This window comes from Mustela nigripes, chromosome 17 (genome assembly GCF_022355385.1).
Source record: "Mustela nigripes isolate SB6536 chromosome 17, MUSNIG.SB6536, whole genome shotgun sequence".
In the NCBI taxonomy this organism is placed as follows: Eukaryota; Metazoa; Chordata; class Mammalia; order Carnivora; family Mustelidae; genus Mustela; species Mustela nigripes.
This window is the reverse complement of record NC_081573.1, coordinates 3,213,195-3,228,173: the sequence shown is the minus strand read 5'-3', so window position 1 is coordinate 3,228,173 and position 14,979 is coordinate 3,213,195. Positions and strand designations below refer to the sequence as shown.

General features: G+C 43.3%; 2 protein-coding genes across 2 annotated transcripts in view; both read right to left on the bottom strand.

Annotated features, from left to right (window-relative positions):
• LOC132005468 (zinc finger protein 11-like) overlaps window positions 1–14,979 on the bottom strand; it is a 331,984-nt gene that overhangs the window by 28,815 nt on the left and 288,190 nt on the right. The window lies entirely within an intron of this gene.
• Window positions 11,190–12,179, bottom strand: LOC132005779 (vomeronasal type-1 receptor 4-like). Its single transcript, XM_059383322.1, has one exon. It carries the CDS (start codon window positions 12,132–12,134, stop codon window positions 11,190–11,192), a length of 945 nt encoding a protein of 314 aa, XP_059239305.1. The 5' UTR covers window positions 12,135–12,179.

The following is a 14,979-nucleotide window of genomic DNA, read 5'->3' as shown; positions in this document are numbered from 1 at the left end:
ACTTGTGATCTCTCTGTCAAATAAATAAATAAAATATTAAAAAAAAACTTTAAAATACTGCATGTGGCAAGTATCATTTTTGTGGGTTGTTGCAGGGATGGACGGAGTGGACAAGTTGGAAGTGCCCCTTTCCCCCCATCTTCAGGCATCCAATGTGAGGGGATGCCTTTATTCTTACACACATGACCACATTATTGAGACACACACGTGCATGCTGACCTTGAATGAGATCGTATACATGGGACTGGGAACGTGAGCGTCGGGACGAGGGTGTGTAAATGTGATTATGTGCTTGCATTTGATGAATTTGTGCATGAGTGTGAGTTCCCTGTGGAGTGTGAGTGTGTGTATGTGTGTGGGGGTATACCACTGTGCATTTGCGTGTATGTTGTACATTTGCGTGGGAGTTTGCACCTGTGTGTAACGTTTGTGTATTTGTGTGTCTGGGAACTAAGGGTGTCCAGCACTATGGCTCTAATCTCTAACTTGGATACGGGGAGTATTCGATAGTGGGCAGGGACCAAATTGTGTATTTGTGTGTGGGAAAGACAAAGGATTAATGTGAATTCATGTGTCTTAATTGATTATAAAAGCAATCAGAGCTGATTACCGAAAACTCAGCAAAAATGCAGCTGTGGAATGATGTGGTAACCACCCAAAGCTATTTAAATGGGTACTGGGTCGTATGAAAGTTAAAGGAATGACAGGATCTGCCCTTTTAACCATCAGATCCTGGGGCCCCTGGGTGGCTTAGTCCGGTAAACATTTGCCTTACGCTCAGGTCATGATCCCAGGGTCCTGGGATCAAGTCTCCTGTCGGGCTCTCTGCTCTGTCTGCTTCTCCCTCTGCCTCTCTCTCTCATGAATAAATAAATAAAATCTTAAAAATAAATGGCCATCTGGGGGCGCCTGGGTGGCTCAGTGGGTTAAAGCCTCTGCCTTCGGCTCAGGTCATGATACCAGGGTCCTGGGATCGAGCCCCACATTGGGCTCTCTGCTCCACGGGGAGCCTGCTTCCTCCTCTCTCTCTCTCTCTCTGCCTGCCTGTCTGCCTACTTGTGATCTCTGTCTGTCAAATAAATAAATTTTTTAAAAGTCTTTAAAAAATTGGGGCGCCTGGGTGGCTCAAGTGGGTTAAGCCGCTGCCTTCGGCTCAGGTCATGATCTCAGGGTCCTGGGATCGAGGCCCACATCGGGCTCTCTGCTCAGCAGGGAGCCTGCTTCCTCCTCTCTCTCTCTCTGCCTGCCTCTCTGCCTACTTGTGATCTCTCTCTGTCAAATAAATAAATAAAATCTTAAAAAAAAAAAGTCTTTAAAAAATTAAAAAAATAAATGGCCATCTGATCCTGGTGCTTTCATTTGTGAGGTTCTCATAAACTTCTCCCCTTTGGTAGATACTGCTCTGTTTAGACTTTCTGTTACCACTAGGGAGATCAATATTGGTAAAGCATATTTTCCTAACAAATTTCCATATCATCTGCACTTTCACATAAATTGGCACTGACTTGTGCAAATAAGTCCAGTGATTCCTGATATAAATTATCATCGCATGTTCTCTTTGATTATAACTCTGCAAATCTTTTTCTGGCACTTTGTCTGATTTCATTTCTATGCTTATAACTTAAATGATAGGGCATCCCAGTGGTCTGAATATTAGAAGGAACTCTATTTTGGGTAGAATTCCTCAGCAGAGCAGAGAAACCAGTGAAATTCGGGTGTTTCACTGACAGTCCTTCTGCACAGGTCAGCATTTCCTGCCCTTCCCCTGAACACTGTCTACCTCCAGGGCTTATGGAAAAGAGAAAGTCCCTCCCAAACACTTAAGCGATGCTAACTTGGAATTTGTAATTCTTTTTTGGCAAGTAGCAACTGGGGAAAAAAAATAGTTTTCCAACCAAATTCTCAGTTCCCCAAGTCTGACCTCTCTCCGCTGCTACAGGTGAAATGATTTTTGCAGTTCAGCGGGGAGGGGAGCTCACTGAAGCACGGACTTCTGTCTTGGGATCTGGCTGCCTCCCTCTCATACGGGATGCCTTGACCTTCACGCGGAGCCCCCTGTCCTGGCAGCAGGAGGGTGTCAGTGTGTATTTTCTATTTCAATTTGTTAGGCAGAGTCTGTATTGAAAAGAGGTTCTTTTTGGTCATGCGGTTGTATTTTTTCATTGGACTTTTGCCTTGTTATAGGATGTGAAGAGTAAATCATTTTTTTTAAGATTTTTATTTATTTATTTATTTATTTGACGGAGAGAGGGAACACAAGCAGGGGGAGTGAGAGAGGGAGAAGCAGGCTTCCCACTGAGCAGGGAGCCGGATGCAGGGCTCGATCCCAGAACCCTGGGATCATGACCTGAGCCAAAGGCAGATGTTTAGGGACTGAGCCACTCAGGCACCCCAGTGAATCAATTTCTTACCTATGTGGTGGTAATAATCAAGTTCTCAAACCCCAAGTAGGAATGATGCCATCCCCAATATTTTCTTGCTTATTAACTTTCGCAAATACTTTGGTCTATTTTTGAATTTTTATCTCTACTGATCGGTCTTATTCAAGAAATAACATGTTTCACAGAGCTAGCTAGCCTTAGTTTTTTCTTTTTTCTTTGTTTTTCAGAACACTGAACATGAGATCTACCCTCTTAAAGGATTTTTAAGTGCACAGCACGTTGGTGACCATATATACAATTTTATACAAATCTCTGAAGCCTATTTATCTTGCTTAACTAAAACTTTATCCTCATTTTTTTTCCTTTTTCAGACTTTTCTTTCCTGTCCTTCTTTGTATTTTCATCTGTAGGATTTTTTTTGCAACAACATGCCTAGCTCCAATGAGTAACTGATGGTATCTGTATCAGGACCAGATTGAATTTATATAGCTTAGAGACTGATGTTTGATAATATGGAATTTTCCTACCAAAGAACAGTGATGTGATTTTTATATTTGTTGATGTCGACTTTCATATCTTTCAGAAATTTTATATGGTTTCTCATATACATTTTATATATTTTATTGGATTATATTCCCAGATATTTTATTTATTTTATTTTGTTGTATTAGTATTTAAAATTTTTGGTTTTTTGACTCTTTTGTAATTGCATCCCCAACCCCCAAATATAACTTGCAATTGTGATTTTTTTTTTCACATATGCAGGCATTTGTTTTGTATAATTTGAAGCCATGCCATGGGTTCAAACTGATTTGTAATATATTATCATTGAATTGCCCCATTCATTGGGATAATTAACTATCCCCTCCCCAAAAAAAAAGAGCTGCTAGGTGGAGGAAAGCCAAGGTGGAAATGAAGTAGAGGTGAAAAGAAAGCAGTCTTCTAACCCACCCCTCCATAAAACAAACTCCATCTGGATAAGGAGAATACATGAGATTAATTTTTATTTCATTACATGTGATATGGAAATTATGAACCAAGATAAGATAATAACCAAAAATGTTTATTTTTCTTACATAAAGTTATATACATTATATGATTAAAGACTGCATGGTCCCAGTATAAAATACAAATAGGAAACTATATAAAATAAAATATATTAAAAATGACTAAATTAATTTTAATATCCTCTCATAAATAGGACAACTTGAAATCTATAAAATAGAAGAAAACAAAATTAGGTGTATAATATGAGCCGGCTGTAAGAATAAATACATACAGTCAATAACATTAGTATAGCTTGACTCAGGTTTTATATAAAATAACTGAAAAGGGAACAGAAATGACCTGGTGACTTCACCATGATTTCATCAAACTGAACAATACAGCCATCTCTCCCCAGGGAATGGTACCCTAGGCCTGTGGCCTCAGTCCAGGATCAAAGGGGAGGCTATAAGTATGCTTCCTTCACTACACGTTAAAATACACAATACATATGGATTACACCCTGGTATATGTTCTCATTATAAAATAACGCTGGGCTGTCCCAAGATACTCGAAATACACGAAAATGCCTAACATGACATTTAAGCCTCTATCTCCCCATTCCGAGTCCATGTTTCGAGGACCTTTCCGTGGACCACCCCAGGTTCTATCCTTCAGGGACACACTGTGTCTCAAACACGCTCTGCCGCCCCAGGCTTGTCCTCTGCCCCCCGCGGGAGTCCTCCGGGGCTCGGCTGCGGGCCCGGCATGAGCCAGCTCTCTGCAGGGAAGACGTAGGCCGCCTGGTGGGCCATGGTGTAGACAGTCTGCAAGGCCGCGCACAGGGGCCCCCAGAGCTCCCCGAGCCCCGAGGGCTGCTCCCAGGTCAGCGGGGAGTGCTCCCGCTGCTCGCACGCCTGGGCGATGTCCTGATGGATGGCCTCAGACAGGGCGCGCACGGCGGTCACCAGCTTCTTGCGCAGGGGAGGCGGCCGGTTTCCCGGGGACCTGTATCTGCGGCGCCCGCTGCGCCCCGCGCCCCGCGCCCCTTGTCTCCTGGGGCCGGCACCCGCGGTCTCCTCGCTCTCGCCGCCGCGATCCCCGTCGGGCGTCCTCCGTGTCCTCCTTCCCTGAGTGACACTGCGCTTGTCTGCGAGAGAGACCCCTGCAGAGGAAGCACGCGGTGAACTACCAGCCAGACCACCCAGGGACACCCCCCCCCCCAGCCATTCCCTCGGGGGAACTCCCCCTGTCTCCTACTCAGTTCCGCCCCTTCCCTTGGTGGGATGAGGCGACGCCGTGCCCATCCAGGGTCCCCAGATGTCCCCTGGATTGCAGAGTCTGCTAACTCGCTTGGGCAACTCAACAGCCCCTTCTGTGCCCACGCCCTGCACGTGTGACCCGCTTTTCTGTCGGCACCCCTCCGGGCCCAGAGCTAGAGCCCACCTGTTCCGGCACAGGTGCCATCGCTGGAACCGATTTTCCTCTTCCTGGAGCCCTCCTGACTGCAGCAGCCTTCCGATTCTGGGGACAGAAAGTCTTGTGACTGCTCCGGCAGGACACCTCACCCCCGGGCCATCCTGGACACACAGGACCAAAGCTAGCAACCAGAACTAGTTCCCAGCTGTTCCTCGAGTCCGGGATCTGCAAGGGGGCCGCAGAACTCCCAGTCCCCTGACCGGGAGACTGAGCTACCCCACCTCCTGTCCCTCCTCCCCAGGAAAGTCAGCTCCTACCTGGTCCAGAGATACCGCCGACTCTTTTGAGCTCAGCTTCCTGGGCATGCTCCTCATCAGTCTGTGGCTCTGACCCTAGCGGAAAAAGGAGTTTAGGTGAGTGGCCTCCCCCGAAGCCCGCACAACTCCGCAGTCCCGCCCTGCTCCGGCTTTGTGGACGGTCTTCTCGACGGAGGTTGTTCAGTGTCCCAGGCGGACCACAGCAGTGTGGTTCCGGGGATCACTGCCATGTTTCTCAACCTCCCGAGGGCTGGGTGACATTTCCCATCACCTATCTCAAGAAAAAACCCTCCTTCCAGCCTCCCTGCGCGAACTGCCGGGATCACTACCTTGCCTCTGGGTGCGGCTCTCTCTTGACGGGGAAGAGAATGTCTCCTCTTTCCCTTCGAGTGGTTTCTCCGCTACACCTGAGCCCTTTGCTTTACAGGAATTCTGATGGCAGGGCGGCTGGTCCGCGGGGTGTCGCGTGGAGGGGCTGCGTGGGTCTGAGCCTCCAGTTTCTGAGCCCATCTCGATGCCCACAAGGAGGATCCTCTCTCCGCGACGCTCGGACTGTGGAGTGTGGACCCTCCTCTAGGACCTGCCTTTTATAGGCCCCTCCGCGGGGCGGGGCTCGCTCCTATTGGCTGGAAAAAGGCCACCTTCCTGGCGCTGCTCAGAACTCGCGCTGATCTCGAAGAAGGGGTGTGGGTGGCTGTGCCTTCGAGCGGAGCCCGGCACAGTCAGGGGAGACTTCTGCAGGGCCCTGTCGTGGTGTTAGAAAGCAGGACAGCAAAGCCAGGGGAAGAGGGACTGGAAGACAGGGGACGCCTCCCTATCTTACTCCTGGCCCAGCTCCCACCCACAGCCGTTGAAGACCCTGCTAGATCTGTTGCTTTTAACACGGTGAAATGAGAAGCGAGCGCTGCCCAGGAAGGGTACAGGGATGACGTAGCTTCATCGAAGGGGTGTCTTCCATGCAATGAAAAACACGTTTTCAGTATTCTTGTCACTATAATTTTATTCTGTATAAGTCACAGGAAAATCAGACCTTAAAACGAGAAAATGTCTACCAGACCCATTACTGAAATGGAGTTATCTCTCTCCCGCGTTCCCGTTCTTGGCGAAAGAGAGCAGGAACTCGGCCCTGGATCTGTAAGGACTGGATGACGCTGTAGGAAAATCTACAAGTCAGTCTTACCTATGAGTATCTGACAAATACATCTTTGTGTAAACATGAAGCCAGCAATGAACCAAAAATAATTGATGGTGAAGATAGTTTCCCAATATTGATTTATTCAATACGGACATTTCAAGAATTCACACAATTAAAGAAAATAAAGTGAATCTCTACCCTTAAGATCACTTCAAGATATGTCGGCGTTTTGGCAGTCCTTTTTTTTTTTTTTTAATTTTTAAAGATTTTATTATTATTTTTTTTTTCTGACAGACAGAGATCACAAATAGGCAGAGCAGCAGGCAGAGAGAGACAGGAGGAAGCAGGCTCCTTGCTGAGCAGAGAGCCTGATATGAGGCTCAATCCCAGGACCCTGGAATCAGGACCCGAGCAGAAGGCAGAGGCTTTAACCCACTGAGCCACCCAGGTGCCCCGTTTTGGCAGTCTCGTACCATCCACTCCAAACTTTTCCTTTGGGATCAGGATTGGGTGGGAAATGGAGCTGGAATACTTTGATGAAATCCTGGAATTCTGTATTTCTCTAATAAACAGGATGTGAGCCATAAGATTCATCTCTAGTAAATAATTACTCAAGTATATAAAAGATAATAAAAAGGGCACCTGAATGGCTTAGTTGGTTAAGCATCTGCCTTTGGCACAGGTCATGATCCTGGAGTCCCAGGAGTCTGGCTCCTTGCTCAGTGGGGAGTCTGCATCTCCCTCTGCCCCTCACCCCCCTTGTGTGTACTTTCTCTCTATCTTTCTCTCTCTTCCTCCCTCCCTCTCAACTACTTAAATAAAATCTTTTTAAAAAGACTCGCAGGCTCTCACAACACAGCATGCTGCCCTGAACATACTTGGGCTGTGTTCTCATTTGCTATGATCTTTGCTGTTGCTACCAACAGGAAGGGAGGAACTAAATTTCTGCATCATCATGCTCATGCATCTTCATGTTTAAACAGGTTTTTTTTTTTTCATTTTTTAAGATTTTATAATTTATTTATTTTGAGAGAATGAGGGAGAGCACAAGGGCAGGGTGAGGGGCAGAGGGAGAAGCAGACTCCCCCTTGAGCAGGGAGTTGAACGTGGGGCTCAATCCCAGGACTCCGGGATCATGACCTGAACCAAAGGCAGATGCTTGACCTACTGAGGCGCCCCCCTGCATCTCCATGTTTAGCGACCCTGGCAGCATTACCAGCAGGAGGAAAATATTAATGACAACAAGTGCCCAATGAATAGGATCAGAGACTAAAACCGAAAGTCCGGTTCATCGACACAAGTAAATAACTGACCAACAGTGGGGAAACGGAATGAACTAGAGGTAGATGTGTAAAAAGAGGATTTTCCAGAAACAACTGAGAGTAAAGTCACAATACAGAATTAAACAGTCTATCGATGAGTGTACATGTCTTGCACTTGTAGGAAGTAATATATATATAGCTTTAAAAGTACAATTGTATATGTTAAAATTTCTTACATGCTTGGAAATGAGACCTATCAAATTATGGTTGATGATATCAGATACACAGAAGCGAGGTAAAATAAAAATGCAGAGGAAAAATAAACAGGAAATAAATAATCCCTTTATATCTTGGGAGATGATTCGATCAAAGTTGGTTGTGTCATGTTGATTAGGTCAGCACCAGTGCTCAGAGGGGCTCCTCCAGCAACATAAAGACCCTGAAGCTTCCCTTTATCCTCATCCTTCCTCAGCCATCCTGGAAGCTGCATGAGTCCCCTGGAATTTGCTCAGCATTCGCAATCCGAGCGGGTAAGGACTGCTGAATCATTATCATCATCTTGAGACCTTTTGATCTTTTCTCCTTGTGTCCCTATTTAAGATTTTTTTTTTTTTTGACAGAGAGGGAGAACACAATTGGGGGTACTGGCAGGCAGAGGGAAAGGAAGAAGCAGGCTCCCCGAGGAGCTGGAAGCCAGATGTGGGTCTCGATCCCAGGACCCTGAGATCATGGCCTGAGCGACAGGCAGACTCTTAACTGACTGAGCCACCCAGACACCCCTGTAAGGGGATTATCTTCAAATTCCAGGTTAACCAAAGGGATCCCTGACATATACGTATTCTTCTTCGTTTTTGTGCTGTTATTTGCATGTCCACCAGTAACGGCTGTGGGGGCATTTCTGAGCACGTGATCGAGTGCCTTCTAGCTAGTAGAATCATATGCAGGAATATGCATCTTTCAAATTTGATAAAGACTCCCTAATTGTCTCTCAAAAAGTCACTGATCTTTGATATTCCCTACATGCGTGTATGAAATGGTGTGTTTCTACTAATCTCAGAAAGAGACCATATCGGCAAACTTATCTATCTATCTACCAGTAGGCTCCACACCCAGCATGGAATCTAGTGTGGGGCTAGAACTCATGACCCTGAGATCAAGACCTCAGCCAAAATCAAGAGTCAAACACAACCAACAGAGCCACCCAAATGTCCCATCAGGCTTTTAACTTAAAAAGCTGATGGTCACAAAACAAATGAGATATTTTGCAATTTACTTTTCTCTGACCACCACTGAAGATGGATACCTCTTGTGAATGGTGCAAGGCGATATCTCATTGTGGTTTTGATTTGCATTTCCCTGATGGTAAATGATGGTGAACGTCTTTTCATGTGTCTGTTTGCCATCTGTATGTCATTTTTAGAAAAATATCTATTCAGAGGGCGCCTGGGTGGCTCAGTGGGTTAAAGCCTCTGCCTTCGGCTCAGGTCATGATCTCAGGGTCTTGGGATCGAGCTCCATATCGGGCTCTCTGCTCAGTGGGGAGCCTGCTTCCTGGCGCCCCCCCAACCCCGCCTGTCTCTCTGCCTACTTGTGATCTCTGTCTGTAAATTAAAAAAAAAAAAAAAAGAAAAAAGAAAAAGAAAAATATTTCTTCCGGTCTTCTGCACATTTTTAAACCAGGTTTTTTCGTGGTTGAGTTATATGGGTTCTTTATGTATTTTGGTTATTAACCCCTTATTAGCTATGTCATTTGCAAATATCTTCTCCTATGCAGTTGGTTACTTGATGAGTTTTCTTTTTTTTTAATTGTCACCACTCATCTCTCAGTGAAAACAAGTTTTTGTGTTCTCCTTTGTCCCAACCCAGGTCCCTTTGTCTATTTCTACATTAAATGTTTTAAATATGCTAATATTCCTCCATGTAATCATATTTTAAATACTACTATCTCTCTAAGGATGTGACCTACAAGTTTTATAACTTAGTTCAGAATGTTCCTAACTGAACCTAAATTTGCACTCCACCTTCACCCCATGCTACTTCATTACCACATGAGAACATTTTCTTTTCTTTTTTAAAAGATTGTATTTATTTTTATTTATTTTTTTCTTATTCTTAACTGATTTAATAGATAACTATTCAGACACATGAAAAAATGTTCATCATCATTAGCCATCAGGGAGAGTCAAATCAAAAACCACATTGAGATACCACCTTACACCAGTTAGAATGGCCAAAATTGACATGGCAAGAAACATAAATGTTGGAGAGGATGTGGAGAAAGGGGAATCCTCTTACACTGTTGATGGGAATGCAAGTTGGTGTGGCCACTTTGGAAAACGGTGTGGAGTTTCCTCAAAAAATTAAACATAGAGCTTCCCTATGACCCTGCAATTGCACTACTGGGTATTTACCCCAAAGATACAGATGTAGTGAAAACAAGGGCCATTGGCACCCCAGTGTTCATAGCAGCAATGGCCACAGTCGCCAAACTGTGGAAAGAGTGAGATGCGCTTCAACAAATGAATGGATAAAGAAGATGTGGTGTATATACACAGTGGTATATTACTCAGCCATCAGAAAGGATGAATACCCAACTTCTGCTTCAGTATGGATGGGACTGGAGGAGATTATGCTGAGTGAAGTAAGTCAAGTAGAGAAAGTCAATTATCATATGGTTTCACTTACTTGTGGAACATAAGGAATAGCATGGAGGACATTAGGAGAAGGAAGGGAAAAATGAAGGGAAGGGTGGGAATCAGAAGGAGAATGAACCATGAGAGACTATGGACTCTGAGAAACAAACTGAGGGTTTTGGGATGGGTTAGCCCAGTGATGGGTGTTAAGGAGAGCACAGACTGCACGGAGCACTGGGTGTTATATGCAAACTCTGAATCATGGAACACTGCATAAAAAATTAATGAGGTACTCTATGGTGACTAATGTAGCATAATATAAAAAAAAGATAACTTCAAACTCAAACTAGGAACAGCATACTGGCTGATTAGAGCTGATGGATAAGAAAATAAATGATAGCAATATTATAAGGGTTGGGAGGGAGGAATTGGGAATATTCTGTCCTGAGTTACCTTCACTATCTGTAATGTGGTAAAGTGTTACCTGTATTTATTTGACAGAAAGCTTAAGAGAGCACAGGTAGGGAGAGCAGCAGAGGAAGAAGCAGGCTCCCTGCTCAATGTGCGCCTCGATCCCAGGACCCTGGGTTCATGATCTGAGCTAAAAGGCAGATGCTTAACCAGCTGAGCCACCCAGGCGCCCAAGAACATTTTCTTCTTTACTTTCTTGAATACCATCTTACATGTTAAATTCTCTTGAATCTTTTCCAAAAATTCGAAGATTAGTCAATTTCTGGATATATTTAATTTGTCAAATTAAAAGTTACACACTTGAAGACCTCCCCACAATCTCTATATTGTTTCAAGAACAACTTTTTAATTGCACAAATTCCAAATTACTTCACTAGAAGTGTGAATAAAATTTCAGTTATGTAAGTATTTTCATAACAATTCCATAATATTTCATTTACATTTATTATTACTATTTACTGTTTCTTATGGGAAAGAAGCTCATTCTGGCTTGCTGACCTCTCTCTTGATTTTTACATAATGTTTGCAGTTTGGAGGTTTGGGGGTTGAATGAATAGATAAGCATACACTATGCAAGAACATACAATTTACATATTTGTCATGGGTTTAGTGGGTGTTGCATTCCTCATCCAGGCTAAGTAGAACCTGAACACACTGGAGATACAGTTCATGAGAATAAAGGGACAGGCACTTGGGAAACATCCATTGATCAAGGCAGAGATGCTTACCAGCAACCAACTTGGATCATCGAAGAGAATAATGCAGACTTGGAAGATGGAGGAAAGGGAGTAGAAGGACACAAAGGTGCTCATCAGGACAAGGATGCTCTGGGTGGCTCTGGACTCAGCAGAGGATCTGGGGGAGACATTGTTAAGCCTGTGAATGTGTTGGACCCGCTGCCTGTGCCTGTTCAGGATGAAAACCATGGAGCTGCTGGCCCAGATCATGAGTCCTAAACATAAAACATCAGTGAATGATAACAGTGCTGCTTGTACCAATTGTGTGATTTTGTTACTACGTATCACAGAACAGTATCCCAAATCCTTTCTCACCGAGATGCTCCTGTTGCTCCATTTGCCAATCACATGGATAGGAAAAAGGATATTTGCCAGCATGTAGAGGGCCCAGCACAGGAATATGGAGAAGTCAATATGCTTGAGAGCTTTCCTTTTAAGTTTTGTCCAACTTGAGTCCCTGGGGCTGATCGTGATGGCCTGGAAGACACTCAAGAGGCAGGTGCCGCCTAGGGACACACCCCTGCTCACTCTGTGAAGATAGAAAAGAAGTTTGCATCCAAAATCACTTGGAAAACTGTTCCACCCAAAAGCTGCCATTGTCTGAGGGACTCCTTTACAGAGGAGGAATAAGGAGTTGGCTACAGTCAGGTGTTTAGCAATCAAATCTGTGGGCCTCAACCTGCACCTAGTGAAGTAAAGGAGGAGATAATGGTAAAGAAGACAGAAGTTCCCCAGGATTCCAACCATGGTCTGGATTAAGAAGATCACTCCTATGACCAGATCCCTGGAGGCCATCCTGCCAGTTTCCAGCCACTGAGATTTGTCTTCAGAACCAGAGGATCCTGCATGGGAATATGAGGTGTGGGCTTCAAGCATCATGTCAACTAAAATCCAATATTATCCACTTATTATTCGTTTTGCCTTAGAAATGGTGCTGGGGAACTGGATATCCACATGTAAAAGGGTGAAATTGGGCCCCAGTCTTACAGCATACAAAAAAATCAACTCAAAATGTATTAAAGACTTAAATATAAGTTGTGAAACTGTAAAACCCCTTTAAGGAAACATAGAGGAAAATCTTTTTGGCGTTGGTCTCGGCCATGATTTCCTGGATCTGACACCAGCAGGAAAGCAAACAAAATGAAACAAAAAGATGAGTGGTGCTATATAAAACAAAAAACTTCTGCAGAGCAAAGGAAATAATCACCAAAGTCTGTGGAATGGGAGCATATATCTGCAGAGTGTTCATCTGATACAGGGTTAATAAAATATGAAGAATCTCTTAACAACTCAGTGGAAGAAATAACCCAGTTAGCCAATGGGCAAATTTCTTGAACAAACATCGCTCCAAAGAACTTATGAGTGGTCAGCAAGTATATGAAAAGGGGCTCAACTCTGCTAATCATCAGGGAAATGCAGACCAAAGCCACAATGAGATGCTATCTCACATGTTAGAATGACTGGTATCGGAAAACCCCCAAAGATAAGTGTGGGTGAAGATGTGGGAAAATTGGAGTCTGTATACACTGTTGGTAGAAATGTAGAATATTGAAGCGACTATGGGAAACAGTATAGAGGTTCCTCAAAAGACTAGAATAGAACTATCTCCTCATCCAGCAGTCCCATTTCTTGGTATATATCCAAAAGAACTGAAATCAAGGTCTCCAAGAGATAGCTGCACGTGCATGTTCATTATAGCATTATTCCCAATGGCCAAGATATGGAAACAATTCAAATGGCCATTGACTGGGAATGGCTAAGGAAAGTGTAGGTTTACCTACAAAGGGATACAAGTGGAACAGAACTCAAGCTTCAAAAAGAAGGAACTCCTACATGGAGGAGCAAGTCACAGAAGGAAAAATACTGTATGGTTTCAGTTATATGAGGAACCTGAAAGTCAAACTCATTGAAGCAGAGAATAGAAGAGTGGTTGCCAGGTGCTGGAGGAAGCAGGAGTGCGGGATTGTTGTTCAGTGTATGTAAAGTTTCAGTTATACAAGGTGAGTGTGTTGTAGAGATCTGTTGTACAATATAGAGACTAAAGTTAGAAGAATGGTATTGTAGACTGTAAATAATGAAAAGAGGATGTATTTTATGTTAAGTGTTCTGACCACACACACACACACACGAACACAAGAAATTTTTTGGAAGTGACCGATACCTTGATTGTAGTGATACCATCCCAGAGGCATGCAGATTTCCAAACTTATCAAAATATATACATTAAATATGTACAATTTTTAGTATACCAGTTATATATCAATACAGTTTAACAAGAGAAATATTAATTTCACGGGACTTTCCAGAGTTCAGTATGTACACTTTTTTTTTTTTAAGATTTTATTTATTTATTTGTCAGAGAGAGTGAGCCCAGGCAGACAGAGCGGCAGGAAGAGGCAGAGGGAGAAGCAGGCTCCCTTCTGAGCAAGGAACCCAATGTGGGACTCGATCCCAGGACTCTGGGATCATGACCTGAGCCGAAGGCAGCTGCTTAACCAACTGAGCCACCCAGGTGTCCCAAATATGTACACTTTAAAGAGCACTTAACAATGTGCAAATCATTGCTGTGAAGTTCATACATGTAGTAACTCACTTTTTTCTTTTTTTAAAAAAGTAGCTCCACATCCAATGTGGAGCCCAATGCAGGGCTTGAACTCATGACCCTGAGGTAGAGACCTGAGGTGATGTCAAGAGTCAGACGCTTTAACTGAATGAAACAGCTAGACACCCCACACTTTTTAAGCAAAACTACAAGTTGTCACTACTATTACTTTCATTTTAAAGACAAGGAGAACGCAGAGAGACAGAATAGGTGATTTGTCTACATGTATACCCTATTTAGGGCAAAGTGTGAACTTGAGTCTGGCTGAGTTGTTTGCAAAGACAATGCCTCTAACCTCTGTGCTATGCTGAGTTCAGAGAGCTGCTGTGTTCTTTGAATAATCCTGATATATGGTTTGGTTTTAGCTTTGCCATTTTATTGTAGCTAGATAGTATGTTTCTTTATAATTTTCATTGTAATAACTCATCATGATGTGTAAAGGTTTATTCTGTAAGCCAATATCAAAATGAATGAAGCTTTAGAAATTTAAGAAAATGTAGATGCTCTGACTGCAGTTTTATATTATATAGGAACCTGTCCCGTGACAAGCTGAAAGTAATGAATGCAAGAAGTGCTCAACACTAGGATGGAAACAGAAAGAAAAAGACAATTTGGGCATTTGCCTTTATGCCAGGGACGAAAGTATAGGGCACCTATCATAATCTCATGTCTTACCCTGAAGTATGGGACATTGAATTCTAATATAGGATAAGATAATGTAAGGTAAAAACTAAAGTATTAGTCATTTTAAACCATATTTATCTGTTCATACTGATTATAAACTATTAGTCATGTGGTAAGTTCTCGGAAATATGTTAAAATATGACATATGCAAATTGAAAATGATAATAATACAGGAATATTGTGTGCTTTATAAGTTGATTTATAGAATTTGCAGTTGATATTAGAGAAAATACCACAGGATACATTTGAGCCTAACAGCTGCTCTCTGAAACCCATTATTACAAAATTATCTTTTTCTTAAATGCTGCTCCCAGTAGCTTCCAGAGAGAAAATCTCAAGATAATCAACAGACCT